The sequence below is a fragment of the Geotrypetes seraphini genome, chromosome 12 (genome assembly GCF_902459505.1).
Source record: "Geotrypetes seraphini chromosome 12, aGeoSer1.1, whole genome shotgun sequence".
In the NCBI taxonomy this organism is placed as follows: Eukaryota; Metazoa; Chordata; class Amphibia; order Gymnophiona; family Dermophiidae; genus Geotrypetes; species Geotrypetes seraphini.
This window is the reverse complement of record NC_047095.1, coordinates 43,344,552-43,361,638: the sequence shown is the minus strand read 5'-3', so window position 1 is coordinate 43,361,638 and position 17,087 is coordinate 43,344,552. Positions and strand designations below refer to the sequence as shown.

The window sequence follows — 17,087 nt, the reverse complement described above, 5'->3', positions numbered from 1 at the left end:
AATAAAAGAGGTTTGTGGCCAACATCTGGCCACAGCTTTATTGACTTCTGATTAAAACCCTTTTATAAGTCTTCCCAAAGTCCCAGCCAAAACAAAGAATCATGTTCAACTTTCGAACATTATAACATCACATAACAATATTTAACAGTTAAGAATTTTACTAGTTAGCGTCCAGTGACACTATAGAAATGATTAGTAGTAGCACTGATATTAATAATAAACTAACTAAACTTAACAAGCACTATAAGCTCAAAATGGCAAGGTTAAAAAAACATAAATTAAGAGTTCTGCATAGAATTCAGAGTGGTGCCTACCGAGGCCTAGTTCAAGGCATCTACTGGCACCGAACGAAGCCTAGCTGAAAAGTGTGCAGAGAATAGGCATGGTATGAAATAGACATTAGAGAATGACATGGGGACAAAGCTCTTTTCCTGTCCTTGCCCCGTTCCTGCAAGCTCCATCCTTATCTGCACAAGCCTCAAACACTTTCAAATCATAAGTGTTCGAAGCTTGTGCAGTTAACCCTTTCAGGACCATAAGGATCGTAGGCCAATTTTTGTAGTTTTGACGACATTTTTATGGTAAAAAGGGCTTGCAGATGCCAAAAAATTGATTTTTTTTTGTGAAATATCATTATTTTTTTTTTAAAAAATCACACTTCTGGCTTATGGACAGTGTGGCAAGTGAATCTTCTCATCAATCTGGCAACGACGCTAATGAATGAATGTCGGAACCAGTTTGTTTACATAAAGGCAGTATCATATGGAATCCGTACATATCAAATTTAGAACTGTAGACTATCCCAATCAAAATTTATAGGATTTTAAAGTTATGGGACAAATATGTCCCTTGGTCCTGAAAGGGTTAAAGCAGAGCTTGCAGGAATGTGACAGGGACAAAACTCACGGAGACGGGATGAGGAAATTGAGTTCCTGCGGGGACGGAGAAAAATTTGTCCCCGTATCATTCTCTAATAGACCTCACTAGGTGTTGTGTTAGGTACCGATATTTTTTTTTTCTCTGCCCAGTGACTTAGGGCTAGACTCACTAAGCAAACCGATCATGTACCGATCAGTTTGCGAGCCCTTTGCGACCCGATTTCCCTCCGACCCGATTCACTAACCTGTGTCCCGATCATCCTCCGATCTGCGCATGCAAATGAGGGGGGAACGGCATTCAAACGATGGCAGGCAGTGATTCACAAATCAAAACCCTGCAACACCGACTGGGCTGGCCAATCACAAACATGTCACTCAGGTCCTTTCCGACTGCCCTGCCTTCTGCCATCCTGCTCTCTGCCCCGAACTCCTGCTCTCAGCCCCGATCTCTCCTGCCTGCCCCGAATCTCTCCTGCCTGCCATGACTCACTGCCCTGCTCTCGCCCCGACTCTCCTGCCCTTCCCCCGCACTATGAGCCCGTGGTTTTAACCCACGGGTTTTAAAGCGGGTTAAAACCACGGGCTCGCGAAGAAAAAGTAAAACCAGCTAGAGTAAAAAAAAAAAAAAGGTCGCTGCTTTTAAGCATGCGCAGACCATCTACAGATGGTCTGCGCATGCGTCAGGATCGCTAGAGAGCGATCCCGACAATCGGATGGGGGTGTGATTCTGATGGCCCTCATTTGCATGAGGGTTATTCATGAATCAGTCCCCCCGGACACGGATTGGATCGGATCCCTCACATATCCGATCCGTGCCCTTTGTGAATCTAGCCCTTTGTCAGTTCTATTTTATGAAACGTTTCTTCTGTATGCCTTTTTGACTGAAGCCATCTGGGGCAGGCGCATTGTTTGACTTAGCAACGTCTGGCTATGGGGTAGACTTCGTAGGATGTCTCCAGAAGCCTAGAAACCCTCTTGATGAATCTGGTCCCAAATGCTACTGCGCTAAAGTCTCCGGCAACTTCAAGCATGTTAACAAGCTTAGTAGTTATCACATTCTTTTTTCCATATACAAATAATCTTTGAGCAATTTTCCTCTTGTAATGTGTCATATTAATAAGCACTCATACAATTGTTAGAGTGAGGTAAGACATGGCCATTTTCTTCTGCCTTCTTTTCATTGCCTTAGCAACAGAAAATATATTTAGTAAGTGGGTTAGTAAATATAACAGAATCCGACTGTAAATTCAAACTCTTGTTCAAGTGGAGTGGCTATCAGAGTGACCTGAAACAGAGCCAAAGCTCAGACATTATTGGCCTGGTATTCAGCCTCTGATCACCGGCCACTTCATTTAAATAAAATCCAGACCCTCAGTTGCACTATCCAGATCACTATATCTTTTTTGAGTTCGGGTCTCCTTATTAGAGAATGACAAGGGGACAAATTTTTCCCTGTCCCCACGGGAACTCATTTTCCAATCCCGTCCCCGCGAGTTCTTTTCCTGTCCCTGCCCCATTCCTGCAAGCTCCATCCTCATCTGCACAGGCCTCAAACACTTTAAAATCATAAGTGTTTGAGGCTTTTGCGGTTAAGGCAGAGCTTGCAGGATTGGGGCAAGGACAGGGACGGCGACAAAACACAGGGACGGGATGGGAAAATTAAGTTCCTGGGGGGGGGGGGGGGAAATTGATCCCTGTGTCATTCTCTACTCCTTATTTAAAAAAAGATATATCTGCTCTAGAAAAGGTTTAAAGAAGAGCGACCAAGATGATCAAGGGGATGGAACGCCTCTCGTATGAGGAAAGACTAAAGAGGTTAGGGCTCTTCAGCTTGGAAAAGAAATGGCTGAGGGGAGATAGGATCGAAGTCTACAAAATCCTGAGTGGTGTAGAATGAGTACAAGTGGATCGATTTTTTTTTTATTTTTTTTTTTACTGCATCAAGACTAGGGGACACTCGAAGTTACAGAGTAATACTTTTAAAACCAGTAGGAGGAAAGATTTTTTTCACTCAGAGAATAGTTAAGCGCTGGAATGTGTTGCCAGAGGATGTGGTAAGAACAATTGATGTAGCTGGTTTAAAAAAAAAGTTTTGGACAAGTTCCTGGAGGAAAAGTCCATAGGCTGCTGTTGAGACGGATATGGAAGAAGCCACTTCTTGCCCTGGTTCGGTGGCATGGAATGCTGCTACTATTTGGGTTTTTGCCAGGTACTTGTAAGACGGGATTCTGGACTAGATGGACCACTGGTCTGCCCCAGTAATGTAATGTAATGTAATTTATTTCTTATATACCGCTACATCCGTTAGGTTCTAAGCGGTTTACAGAAAATATACATTAAGATTAGAAATAAGAAAGGTACTTGAAAAATTCCTTTACTGTCCCGAAGGCTCACAATCTAACTAAAGTACCTGGAGGGTAATAGAGAAGTGAAAAGTAGAGTTAGAGGAAAAATAAAAATAAAATAAACATTTTAACAAGACAGCATTGATCTAAATACTTTGGAAGGTAGAAGAGAGGAGAGAAAGGAATAGAAGCAGAAGGGGGAGCCGTTGAACAGTAGAATTCTGGAGAAATTTAAATGAAAGAATAGAACAAAACAAAGACAAAAGGCAAAACAATAAATAAGATTAAAGATAAATCATAAGCTGGAAAGAAAAATAAAATAAAACTTTGTCTTCAATCCACGGTTTCAGCGTCAGTGATGAAGTGGAGCAAGTAAGTTTAGGAGGAGCGATTAACGTTTCCAGAAAGGGCTTCTTCAGGGAAGAGACTTGGCAGACAGTCCCAGGATGCCTATGTCTCCTCCCCTGCGATGTTCTCCCATCCATGCATTCCCTCCCAGACACACTGCCCGTGCCCCAGCCGCTCCAAGGAGGCTGCCCCAGATGAGGCCCACGGTGAATGCAGGATTCTCTCCTCTGTGGGAAAGCCGCCCGGAGCCGACAGTCGATCTTCTTAGCGGATTGCAGGGGGGGAAGAGTTCACACTCTTGGTAGGATCGGGTCTATGTGCTCTCGGTGGTTGTGGCTGGTCTCGTTGCTGCTTAGGTGTAAAAGCAGTTGATCTCCACTGCTGCTGATATAAGTAAGTCTATTCTTATGTTCTTATGCAACTGGTGCTGGATATCCAGATTGAGAGGCGAGTAGCTGCAGTCTCCAAATAGTGATGCTATTCAGATAGGAACCAAATAAAGGGCTCCTTTAAACTAAGCTGCAGTAGAGGTTTCTACTACGGCTCGGAGCGCTAAATGCTCTGACGCTCAGGGAAAGTTAGGAGAAATTTCTTTCATTCCTAACTTTATCCAGATATTTCTTCAGTTAACTGGCGGAATATCCCCAGTACGATCCGCTTAGTATCACTGAGGGGGGAGTTATCAGCTGTTTGTTCCGGGCTAACCGGTCATTTTTCAGTGGCATTTAATCGGTTGGTGCCCCCGAAAATGTCCAGTTTGCACCTTTCTCAAAACTGGCTCTTTTGAGAGTGTTCTGGAGGCAGAGTCAGCACTTGGCTGGTTAAGTGACATTAGTCAGCAACTGACCAGCCAGGTTAACCACCCCAACAGGACCGCATAAAAGCCATTCCTATGTTTTATGTCGTGTCCCATAGCTAGTTAACAGCTGAATATCACACATAACGGGCTCCAGTTTTAATTGGTTCTGGAAACCCAGAAATTCGGTGTCGAAGCCCGGACGTGACCTGGCTTTGAATATCCAGGCATGATGTCAGAGGCGGTCAGCAAAACGCTAAGCCCCACTGACTGAATATCGACCCCCTTGATCTCATTGCATAAAATGGGGCCTGTTAAAAAAATCAAAACGAAAAGAGATCCAACAAGTCTGCAGTGAAGGGAGAACCCCCAAAACAAAAAGAAACTGCAGAGAGGAATGTACGAGGGCCAGGAACTTTTATTAAAAGTCAGTAAAAAGTTATAATCCAAAGGAAGGCTCTCATGTGCATGAAGACCAAATCCAACACGGTGACAGGTCAAAAACACGTGAGGACAAAGGCGCGCCGACAACCGAGCGCGGACAAGTGAGCACAGGGCTTAATCGCACCAAAGAAAACCCGTATTTTAAAAAAACAGGGAAAAAGTTAAGTTTCCAGTATAATGAGGGGGGTTACAACCAGTGTTCCCTCTAAGCTGCGCTGGCGTGCGCTGGCGCACAAAATATTGCATCGCAGCGCACAAGTTTATGTCACAGCGCACGGCGTACGGAGATGGCAGGGCGGCGAGAGGAGAATCGGGCGAGTTGGCGCTGGCGCCCGATATTTGTAGCGCACAGCGAAAAAAATTTTGCCCACAACACCCGCCCGCTTAGAGGGAGCACTGGTTACAACCCCCCCAACCCCCCCACAATGCCAGCACGATCTCTATTAAGTAAAGTGGGGGGGTTCCCCACCAACACCCCCATCGGAGCCCTTTAAAATACGGTTTTTCTTCGGCACGATGAAGTCCTGCGCTCAGTTGTCCGCGCTCGGTTGTCGGCGCGCCTTTGTCCTCGCACGCTTTAGACTATGAACCCCCAACACGGTCCGTGTTTCAGAGAAAAACTCCTTCAGGGGTCCAAGTTGTGCTGTGCTTCATTAATATAGAACCTTGTGGGATACAACAATGTTGCATAAAATCCTTGACATTCGTGGATAGAAGGCAATACTCCTGTCGGACCGACGCTCAGGGCGATAGAGTTTGCGGGGGCAGGGAAGAGGGTTACATTATTGTTATCTGGTGAAAGAAGTGACTGGAGAATACTAAAATTGATGTTCATTGGATCTGGAGCAATGTCAGGAGGATTTGGGATCGACAGGGTTTTACTAGGGGAGAAGCTAAATTAGTCCTGCATTACCATGGTTTACCTGAACCAAAGGAATCCACTTCAGATACTCCGCACTGTCTCTGTTTCAGTTTTACTCTGACCATGAAAGGAAAATTCCAGAAATCCAGTAAGCTTAATACCCAGTTCTTTATAAGCTCAAGGGGATAAAGACCTTTTTATTTATTTATTTTTACTGAGGCCCTCCTCACAGAAGTTTTGTCTCTGGCAGAACCAAAATGAAAACTAAGTAGGTTTAGTCCATCTTTAAGTGATCCTTTAGTTTGTGAAGCCTCTGTTATTGAGAGGAAGGTTTTAGAAATCAATGACAAGGTTAATATGGAGATAGACTGATAGATAAATGGTATGATCTCACTAAAGATGGCCTTGATAGGGTTGGTGCCTCTGAAAGAAAGACGGCTCTGTTCACCCAAACATCAGAGGAAATGGTTCACAGAGGAATTGAAGAAATGTAAATATATGTTGGGGAAACCTGAGAGGAAGTGGATAAGATCTCAAGTAGTAGAGGATAGGATGGCATGGATACAAGCAGCCAACTGGAATTTTTACAGGCCAAGAAAATTTTTTTTTCAACCGAAATTGAACAAGCCTCTAATAAACCTAAGGAGTTATTTAGAATTGTTAATGGATTTTTAGGTCCAGGTCATTCACCTAATTTTGTTAACATGCAAATTAGCTTCTTATTTTTGTCAAAAGATGATTGACCTTAAGAGTGGTTTGGGAACTGGTGATGGAGACAAAGATCAATCTGGTTCTAACGTGCAAATTGTTTATCATTATAGGATAGAGGTAAGATTATTGGAGGAAGAAAAATTTACAGATTTTCATTTATTATCATTGAAGGGTCTGAAAGATTTGGTTAAGGTCGTTCATACGTCTTTCTGTTCTTTGGATCCAGTTTCTGCTTGGTTATTTTACAGGTGTTTGGATGGCTGTGTTTTAGCTAATTATATTATCAACCTGTTTCAAATTTGCAGTTTATGACCAAATTGACGGTAAAGATGGTTTCACAAACTGATGATTATTTAGAAGAATCTGGCTCTTTGGATATACCGTAGCTCAGGCTGGTTTCCAGAGGAACAATATTACTGAATTTGGTATCTATGATGGGTGATTGTATATTTTTGGATGGATAAGAATACTCTTCCTCTTTATGTGTCATTAACCCCTTCATTTACAAAGCCGCATTAGGCTTTTTTTATTACTGGCCATGGAGGTATTAGCTCCGATGCTCATAGGAATTCTATAAGCATCAGAGCTAATGCCGACACGGACGGCAATAGAAAAAAGCCTAATGTGGCTTTGTAAAAGGTGGGGGGGAGGGAGGGTAAACTTGTCATTCACATTTGATTTAGTGGAACCAGCCATTCTTTTGCAAAGGTGTGTGAAGCGGGTTTCTATGGGATGTGTTTAAGTAGATATCATCTTTTCTTGTGGAAAGATCTTTTAGGGTTTGGCATAAAGGTAAGTTGGTCTCAAAAATATTTATGGAAATGGGGTGTTCCTCAAGGTTCACCATTATCTCCATTACATTTCACTGTCTATCTTCGGCCTTTGGGACACTTAATTTGCAATTTTGACATCAAAGTGTTTATGTATGCAGACAGTATTCCATTGTTGCTTCTGTTAGAGAGCAATAAAGATTCTACAATAATTAGGCTGAATGATTGATTAAGTTGGATAGCTGGTTGAAAGCCAGTGATCTTGTGGTTAATGTCAATAAAACCACTTGTTTGGGTATTGGTAAAATCTGCCATCCAGCTTAAGTATGTTTCCCACATTGGGTCAGAGATTAGTCTGGAAGCCGTCCATGAGGGTTTTGTGGGTTTTGTTAGGGCAAGAAGGACTTGGGAAAGATCAGATGAGTTTCTGCCACTCAAGAAAGCATTTATGAAATTAAAAGCAATTAGGCAATTGAAACCTTTTTGGGATATGAAAGCATTGACAATGATAACATATACCTTTTTGTTGAGTCTTCTGGATTATTGTAATAGTTTCTACATGGGTTTAAGAAATTACAAATTTTCCAGAATGCAGCAGCCAGATTGCTGTAAAGAGGAATTTCTGGGAAAGGGTTAAGCCTTAAGGAAAGGGTTCGGTTTCAACTTTTAACTCTGATTTTGTCAGAAACCAGTATACAGTGGTACCTTGGTTTATGAGCATAATTCGTTCCAGAAGCATGCTTGTAATCCAAAATACTCGTATATCGAAGCAACGTTCCTTATAGAAAAAAATGGCAATGCTGACAATTCGTTCCACAACCCAAAAGGTGCTAAGGAACTGGGAGGAAGTGGCGAGGGGTGGCCCAGGGGTGTGTACCTGTCGGGTACTGCAGTTTGTAGGTGGCCAGCCGCGCGCAACCATCCCTGTACAGCTGCAGGCAGTGCCGCTTCAAGGAGATGCCTCTTCCGTCCGCCAGTCAGCCTTTCGCACCACGTTGGAGAACCCCCGCGCCCACGTCGCCGAGCGCCGTCCCACATGCGCGTTACATATAATCACGCACATCGATGATCGATGTTGTGCATGATTATACGTAACGCATATGTGGGATGGCGCTCGGCTAAGTGGGCTCGGAGGTTCTCCAACGTGGTGCGGAAGGCTGGCAGGCGGACGGAAGAGGCATCTCCTTGAAGTGGTGCTGCCTGCAGCTATAAGTGCTCATTTATTGGGGTGGCTCTCGGTTTGCGAGACAAAAGTTTGTTGAGTGTTTTGCTCGTCTTGCAAAACACTTGCAAACCAAGGTTTGATTGTATTTGAAAGAAAAACTTGTTTTTTATAAACTAAATCGACCACTGCAATAGGTCAAAGCAGTTTACTTCAAGTTCCAGGTACAAACATTGTAAGGAAAGTAGAATGGTGATCTAAAGCTTTCCAAACAATGGGCCCAGAGTTGTGGAATAAACTTCCTATTGATTTCAGATTAGAAACAAATCTTATGATATTTAGAAGGAAGTTAAAAACATTTTTGTTCCCTTGTTAATTTGTTATGCTATTTAACCCCCCCTTTTACAAAACTGTGAAAGCCTTTTTTAGCACAGACTGGCACACTGAATGCTCTGCGCTGCTCCCAACACTCATAGATTTTCTATGAGCGCTGGGAGCAGCACAGAGCATTCAACATGCCGACCTGCACTAAAAAATGCTTTTACAGTTTTGTAAAAGTGGTAGGGGGGGTGTTTAAATATACACCTAATGTTATTATGAAGGACAATTGATTATTTTGGGGTTTTTTTGTTTTGAATTTTTTAATTCAAATTTTTATTGTTTTATATGGCTGTAAACCATTTTGAATCATTGATGTGATCGGGAAAATGGTATATAAATTTAAATAAATAAATTTTACTGCCATGCTAACAGCACCAGTGGATTATTATCCCCCCCCTTTTTTTTTTATAAAACCGTAGTGAAGTTTTTAATGCAGGCCAATTCTATGAGTGTCGGAGCTGTCACCATAAGAACATAAGAATAGCCTTACTGGGTCAGACCAATGGTCCATCAAGCCCAGTAGCCCTTTCTCACGGTGGCCAATCCAAGTCCCTAGTACCTGGCCAAAACCCAAAGAGTAGCATCATTCCAGCATCTCAAAAAAACAGCAACATTCTAGAACCCCAATGAGAGCAACATTTCAGAGTTGAGATTGTGATGTCATAATGCCTCATTCCACAGTGCCTCAGAGCCAACCTCATCAGTGATGTTATAATGGTTTAATTGTCCTATACTTGGTTCACATAATAATAGCCATACTGGTTCAGACCAATGGTCCATCAAGTTCAGTAGCCCATTCTCACAGTGGCCAATCCAGGTCCCCAGTACCAGGCCAAAACCCAAGGAGTAGCAAATTTCCATGCTACTGATCCAGAGCAAGCAGTGGCTTCCTCCATGTCTTTCTCAATAACAGATTATGGACTTTTTCTCCAGGAACTTGTCCAAAACTTTCTTAAACCCATCTATGCTATCCGCTCTTACCACAACCTCTGGCAATGCATTTCCTCCTATTGGTTTTAAAAAGTATTTCCCTGTAACTTCATTGAGTGTCCCCTAGTCTTTGTAACTGAGATAAGGAAACCTGAATTGAACACACTACTCCAGATGAGGTCGCACTAGGCAGCAATACAGGGGCATTCTAACATTCTTAGTCTTGTTAACCATTCCTTTTTTTAATAATTCCTAGCATCCTGTTTGCATTTTTGGCCACCCTCTAAAACTCACCTAAAACCTACTGTATAAAGAAGACACATGCAGAAATTAGGCCTACTGTACAGGTGGGTGGATTTTGGAGGGCTCACCATACGATATAAGCAGGTTATAGTGACATGTATAGCTAGGACTTTTTAATGTGATGTTCACTGCCCTTCTGCTCTGCTGTCAGTAGTCAGTTTGCTAAGAATGCTGGCTGCTTGGATGTCCCAATAGCTTGTTTTTGTGTGTTTTTCATTTGGATACCTTTGTATTCAAAATGGCTAAAATGATAAACATACTAAGGGTCAAAATGTCTAGATAGGTCATCAAAAAAAAAGATGTCTTGCTGTTTCAAAAATGGCCATTTTCTCTAATGGATTTCTGGAAATTTTTCCCAAAATATCTAAACTCATACTTAGACATCTAATTGAAAATGCCCTTCAATGTATGCTACAGAGCCATTAAAAATGATGCACATGTATTTTTTTGTCATTTTAATAAAATTTTTAAGGTTAAGGAATTCAAAAGAATGACAGGGAAGAAGCTTTACTTGGCAGGAAAATAAATACATACTATTTGGGTTTCTGCCAGCTACTGCGACCTGGACTGACCACTGTTGGAAACAAGAGACTGGGCTAGATGGACCATTGGTCTGACCCAATAAGGCTGTTCCTATGTTCTTAAATCCCATTTACTGTATAGACATGTGGCTGGAAATGGATATATGCTGTTTGTTTTAGTAACAGATAGGTTACAACAAACTCTGGAAGAAATTCTTCAGGTATAGCCAGTGACATAGTAAGGGGAGTTCTGGGGGTGTGAACCGCGCCAGGTGCGGGGCACTTGCACCTCTCTGCCTCATCCTACCACACCATGCCACCCTTGCGCCATACCTCCCCCACCCACCCTGTACCTCCATATTATCTTTGTAGCACGAGCAACCTCTGCCTGTTGCTTGTGCCAGCCTGGTTCCCCTTTGAATAACTTCCGGGTCACGAGGGTCAGGAAGTGACATCAGAGGGAATCCAACGCTGGGGCGAGAAGCATGCTTGCGGAAGCCACTCGCACTGGTGAAGATTAAGAGGTACAGGGGGGAGAGAGGGCGCGAGGGTGGAATAGGGGGCGGGAAGGAGTGGGGGGGGGGTACGGAAGGAGTGGGGGTTCAGAGAAGAGGGCGCGGGGGGCACAAGGGGTGCCACTGCCCCCGGTGCCTCCTGCCCTTACTACGCCACTGGGTATAGCTAAACAAAGAATAGAAATCAATCACACATCTTGGGTTTGTTCTCTTCAGAGACTTCAATTTGGGCTCTGATTCCCAGAGTAGGGTTAAGGCCTAAGTGTTTCGGAGGGGCCCTTTCAGATGTGCTAATTCAGTGGCTCCCAAGGTAGACTTTGGCTCTGGCGGGTCAGCTGCTGGCAGAAAGAAGAGCTGGAGAAGGGGAGCAAGAGCCACCACTGCCCTCAGAGGTTTCTCTATCTCTCCCTAACTCTTGTACATTGTCCTCCAGTTTCAAGAGGAATTAGTGACCAGCCCTGATACTTAGGAGAAGGGACATCATATTTACAAGGGAAGCCAATTCAGCTTCACCACCTGAAGAATTGAGTGGGTGGGGGGGAGGTACCGCCTCCCCATATTGCTGCCCAAACTATAGCTACGATTAGGGTTACCAGATTTTAGTTAAATTAAAATCTGGACCCTTAGCCCCGTCCCCAGGCCCACCCAGTTCAGCCCTGTTATGCCCACATCATGCCCTCAACCTGTTTTCGGTGGTCGGAAGGGCATCCGCGCATGCATAGATGCAACTCGATAACATCAGGCACGCGGGCGCATGATGTCACTGCGTTGCATCCGCACGTGCGCAGATCCCCTCCCGACGCAGTCCCAAAGAAGAAGCTTTGCAAAACCGGGACAAGGTGCCGGGTTTTGAAAAGCCGTCCAGACGCCCAGACATGCCCTCTATAAAAGAGGACTTGCCCGGGTAAATCCGGACGTGCTTTTTTTGTGTGCTGCTTCATGCTCGTCTGGTTTTCCTCCGAAGTTAGATTCACAGGGAGAGAGGACATTTGTGGGAACTTAAAAAAAAAGTATGTATATTTCCAAATAAGGAGCAAAGTGCTTCTTTGCCTAAGATCCCCACAAAGTGTTAGCCCTGCCCTGCTGATTTCAGACATTGTTTATTGTTTATTCAGGTTTTTGATTGAACGCTTTTTCGAAACTACAAAGCGTTGAACAAAACTTTAAAATTAACATTTAAACAAAAATTTAACAAATAAAACTTACATTACTATAATGAAACATCTATTATTAATTAAATAATAAAAAAACTACATGGCCAATACGTACTAGGTAAAAAGGACCGAAAAGCCCCTGGACACGAATAGGAAGAGGGGGAGAAATACAATCGGTATAGAAAATGTGAGAAACATTTAAGGTAAACACAAAAGGGGATTGGGAAAATAAATGTAAGAAACAAGATTATGTTAATTACTAAAACACAGTTGATCAATTAAAAGCATCTTTAAAAAGAAAGCACTTTAAATTGCTTTTAAAACTTTTTAAGTTTTTATTTTTTTTTTTTTTCCATTTTTAAGTGTAAAGGAAGAGTATTCCAGATCATAGGGGCTGTCACAGAAAGATTGAGGTACGACATGTACCAATTATTTTTAAAGATGGAATGTTAAGATTATATTGAGAAATAGATCTTAAAGCTCTCGGAGGGTCATATGGGATCAAACATCTGTCTATAAATGCTGGTGTATTGGTCTATAAAGTTTTAAATGTTAAAAGGGCGATTTTATAAGTTATCCTGTGTGGGACAGGCAACCAGTGGGCTTTTTGAAGCAGTGGGGTAACATGGTCAAATTTCTTTGCGCCCGAGATTATCTTAATAGCTGTATTTTGGATCAACTGCAAACGTTTTAAGTCTTTATGATAGATCCCTTTTAATAAAGAGTTACAATAATCCAATTTGATGTCTTTCAGACTTCCTGATGGCTTCACGCAGCTCCCTAATTTGAACCAGCTCTACTTGAATGATGCCTTTTTGGAATATCTTCCTGCTAACTTTGGGAGGTAAGAATCAATGCTGCAAGAATGGCGATCAATTTACTTTCATGTCCATTCGCGTTTAGAGATGCTGCATTCTGTGAGAGTAACTGACTTTGACATATTCCTTAATCTGCTTTTCTAAATCGCTGAATTACAGTGCATTGCATTGAATATTTTGGGCATATATTTAATATTCCTCCTTTTTTTGCAGTGGAAATTATGATTTTTCCCTTCAGTCATTCGTAGTTCTTCCTTTCTTTATAAAGTGAGATGATTGACCAATTTGAGCATGTGATATTAATGCCTGAAATTGGTTAAACCAGTTGACGTGCAAAATAACCTTTAATAGCAGTCACCGCTTTAAATGATAGTTACAGTAGAGAATGACACGGTGACAAAATTCATCACCGTTCCCGTCCCCACGGATAACCGCAGGAATCCATTTCCATGTCATTCCTTAAGGAGAGAGGGAAGAATCCGAATATGAATGGGCTCAGCCACTGACCCTCAAGCCTTGCATTGAAGAATGCTGGTGTAGCAGGACTGATGTTGAGTAGCAACATTCCAGAGCTGAGATTGTGATGTCATAATGCCTCATTCCACCAATGCCTAAGAGCCAACCTCATCAGTGATGTCACAATGGGTTTATTATCCTATACTTGGCTCAAATAAGAATTAGAGTATGAATGAGCTCAGCCACTGACCCTCAAGCCTTGCACTGAAGAATGCTGGTGTAGAAGGACTGAGGTTGAGATAGACACTAAAGAATTACACCAGATGGTTGGAACATAAGATTATAAGCGTTGCCATATTGAGACAGACCAAAGGTCCATCATGCCCAGTATCCTGTATCCAGCAGTGCCCAACCCAGGTCACAAGTACCTGGCAGAAACCCAAAGAGCAGCAACATTCCAAAGCTGAGATTATGATGTCATAATGCCTCATTCCACCAATGCCTAAGAGCCAACCTCATCAGTGATGTCACAATGGCTTCATTATCCTATACTTGGCTCACATAAGAATCCAAGTATGAATGGGCTCAGCCACTGACCCTCGAGCCTTGCATTGAAGAATGCTGGTGTAGAAGGACTGGCATTGAGATAGACACTAAAGAATGACATTGGATTGTTTCCCGCGGTTATTAGCAGGGACAGGAATGGTGATGAATTTTGTCACTGTGACATTCTCTAAATACAGTTTAGTTCTGCAATGTTTGGTGGATACCAGTGGTTTAAACCAGGGCTTCACTGGGCCACATTGGCCGAAAAAAATGTTTCTGGGGCCGTGCAAACACTGCAGCAAGACACAGGAGGGAGCCGGCAAGATGGTAAACACCCGGAGGCAGCAGAGGAAAACACTGCATCGCCCTCGACTGGGGCCGCACAAAATACTTCACGGGGCCGCAGGTTGGACACCCCTGGTTTAAACTATCAGAAAGTACTAACAGGCTTTTTTGGACCGTCAAAAGGTAGCTATTTCCATTTGGAAATTTAGCAATAATTTCCTATCTGACCTCAGACCACAGGAAAGAAAACACTGGCCTCATCTGAATTGTGGAATGCATCTAGATGAGTCTTTGGCTCCCTCAGTGTAGCAGGTCTCACATCCCTCCTGGATCAGCCGTGGCTGACTACACAGGGTCATGTCGATAGGATTCCTCAGCTTCAGCGCATCTCTAGCATCGTGCAGGAAGGCTGTCATGGCACTGAAGCAGCCCAAAGTAGCTGAAAAGGGATTACCGTGAGATGTGCCGAGGCATTCCATTGTAAATTTACAAAGTGCATGCACAGACCTCATGCTAAAATTAATATTTTATTTTTATATGCTGAGAGGCATGTCTGGGGTAGAGAGTGGACATTTCTGCGCTTTACAGATGAAGTGTATTTACCACAAGTGGATGCAGTAAGGATTTGGATAATGAGCACTCTGAGCAGGCCGAGATAGTACTGTTATCTAATTGGTTCACTAACAAGTTGCAAGATTACCTCAGCTCTGTAGTTCTTTGAACCTTTCTCTCCCAAACTGCTCACAGGGAAGAATGGATGAGGACTAAAAACAGACCTTTCACACCAATAACATATTGTTGGAAGGTGCCAGAGCCTAAGATGCAGTGCACAAAGAAACCCATGACAGGAAGGTTGTGCTGGCACAAATAGTTTGGTTCATAGGCCTAAGTTAGGTGACTGCAGGCCATATGCACGCAAACAGCTATGGGCAGTATACACTCTGGCACTATGTAAAAAGAGGCTCCACATCTCCCATTTTAACCAATAAAAAGCTTGATCCAAGAATTGCATTGATAATATATTTAAAAAAAAAAAAGGTATTTACACCAAAAAGAAGTGTACAAGCCTGCAGAACTGGGACTTAATGTTCTTTATTCGTCAATGAGCCGATACTGTCAGTGTTTCGGTATGCGGCCTGCGTCAGGGGTCTACAAAAACATACATTAAAATTTTTTTTATTAAAATAATGAATGTAAAAGTATAAAAAGTATAAAAAGGGTCAAAAACCTCATTCAAACCCATACAAAATAAAATGAATTATATATAAATTTTTTTCTGAAGGACTTATGTGCACGACGGAAGAGCGGGACTTGGGTGTAATTGTATGTGATGATCTTAAGGTGACCAAACAGGTTGAAAAGGTGACAGCAAAAGCTAGATGGATGCTAGGTTGCTTAGGGAGAGGTATGGCCAGTAGGAAAAAGGAGGTATTGATGTCTCTGTATAAGACTCTGGTGAGATCTCATTTAGAATATTGTATACAATTCTGGAGACCACACCTTCAAAAAGATATAAAAAGGATGGAGTTGGTCCAGAGGAAGGCTACTAAAATGGTATGTGGTCTTTGTGATAAGTTGTATGGGGAGACTTAAAGATCTCAATCTGTATTATTTGGAGGAAAGGCAGGAGAGGAGAGATATGATAGACACGTTTAAATACCTACGTGGTGTAAATACGCAAGAGTCGAGTCTCTTTCATTTGAAATGAAGCTCTGGAATGAGATGGCATAGAATGAAGTTAAGAGATGATAGGCTCCGGAGTAATCTGAGGAAATAATTTTTTACAGAAAGGGTGGTAGATGTGTAGGACAGTCTCCCAGAAGAGGTGGTGGAGACAGAAACTGTGTCTGAATTCAAAAGGGCCTGGGAGAGGCAGGTGGGATTTCTCGGATAGAGAAAGAGATAATGGTTACTGCGGACGGGCAGACTAGATGGGCAATTTGGCCTCTATCTGCCGTCATGTTTCTATATTGATCATCGTTGTATAACAGAAAAATATGTTGATATTAGATATTTATGTAGATATTTGTCTGTTATACAATGATATTTTTATGACTTGTATACTTCTTTTTGGTGTAATTAGATTTTTGTGTATTTGTAGTTCCCTTTCTTTGTGCTACTAATAAAAATAGCTACGCCATGTGGTTATTCTTGCATTATGAAGAAAGACAGAAGCTCAGTTACAACCCAAGAAAATGAAATAGAAAGATACAGAAATATTTTCTATTGTGTTGGGTACCATGAGTGGTTAAATGCAATTACCATTCTTACCTTGACAGGTGTTAGTTTTTATAAGAGGTACTAGGTACTGTTATTGAGTTGTGCCTCTGAAGCTCTATGTGGAAAAGGCTAGCGTTGTGAAACAGGTTTTTTTTCTCTGCTGATTGCAGTCAAGCTATTTGTAACAAGCTGTGCAGTGGGTACAACTGGTCTTTTCAAGGCTTTAGTCTGTTTGACTACATTGATTTGGTGGCACTTTTCAGTGGCTCACCAGAAATTGTTGAGAACTGCTGAAATTTAGAGAGCAATTTTCAGCTTTAATCAAAACTTTTGAGCAGCAAAATATTTTTGAAGTGCATCTTTAATCTTGGATTTGATAGTTGATTTGTTACTTTAACTAGCATTTCCCTGAAGTTAATTAAGCTTTTATTTTCATCCTATGAATTGTGGGTGGGCAAAAGTAAAAATGAACTTCAGAAGAAAGCTCTCTTTGACACAATGCAAGTACGACGGTGAGCATAAGTGGTAAATTTGAATGATTAAGAACCTACCCTCCATACCCTGTCTTAGGAGTGTGGTTCATTCCAGTGATGAAGTGCACAAAAATTAACCAATTTAGGGACTTTGCCCCCAAGGTACATC

At 42.3% G+C, this 17,087-nt stretch overlaps 1 protein-coding gene across 11 annotated transcripts in view; it reads left to right on the top strand.

Moving 5' to 3' along the window:
- Positions 1-17,087, top strand: part of LRRC7 (leucine rich repeat containing 7) — a 464,098-nt gene that overhangs the window by 230,416 nt on the left and 216,595 nt on the right. For all 11 annotated transcript variants that reach the window (XM_033916815.1, XM_033916814.1, XM_033916811.1 and 8 more), the window contains one exon: positions 12,875-12,964. In XM_033916815.1, coding sequence (XP_033772706.1) covers positions 12,875-12,964 — 90 coding nt within the window. The remainder of the gene's footprint in view (positions 1-12,874; positions 12,965-17,087) is intronic.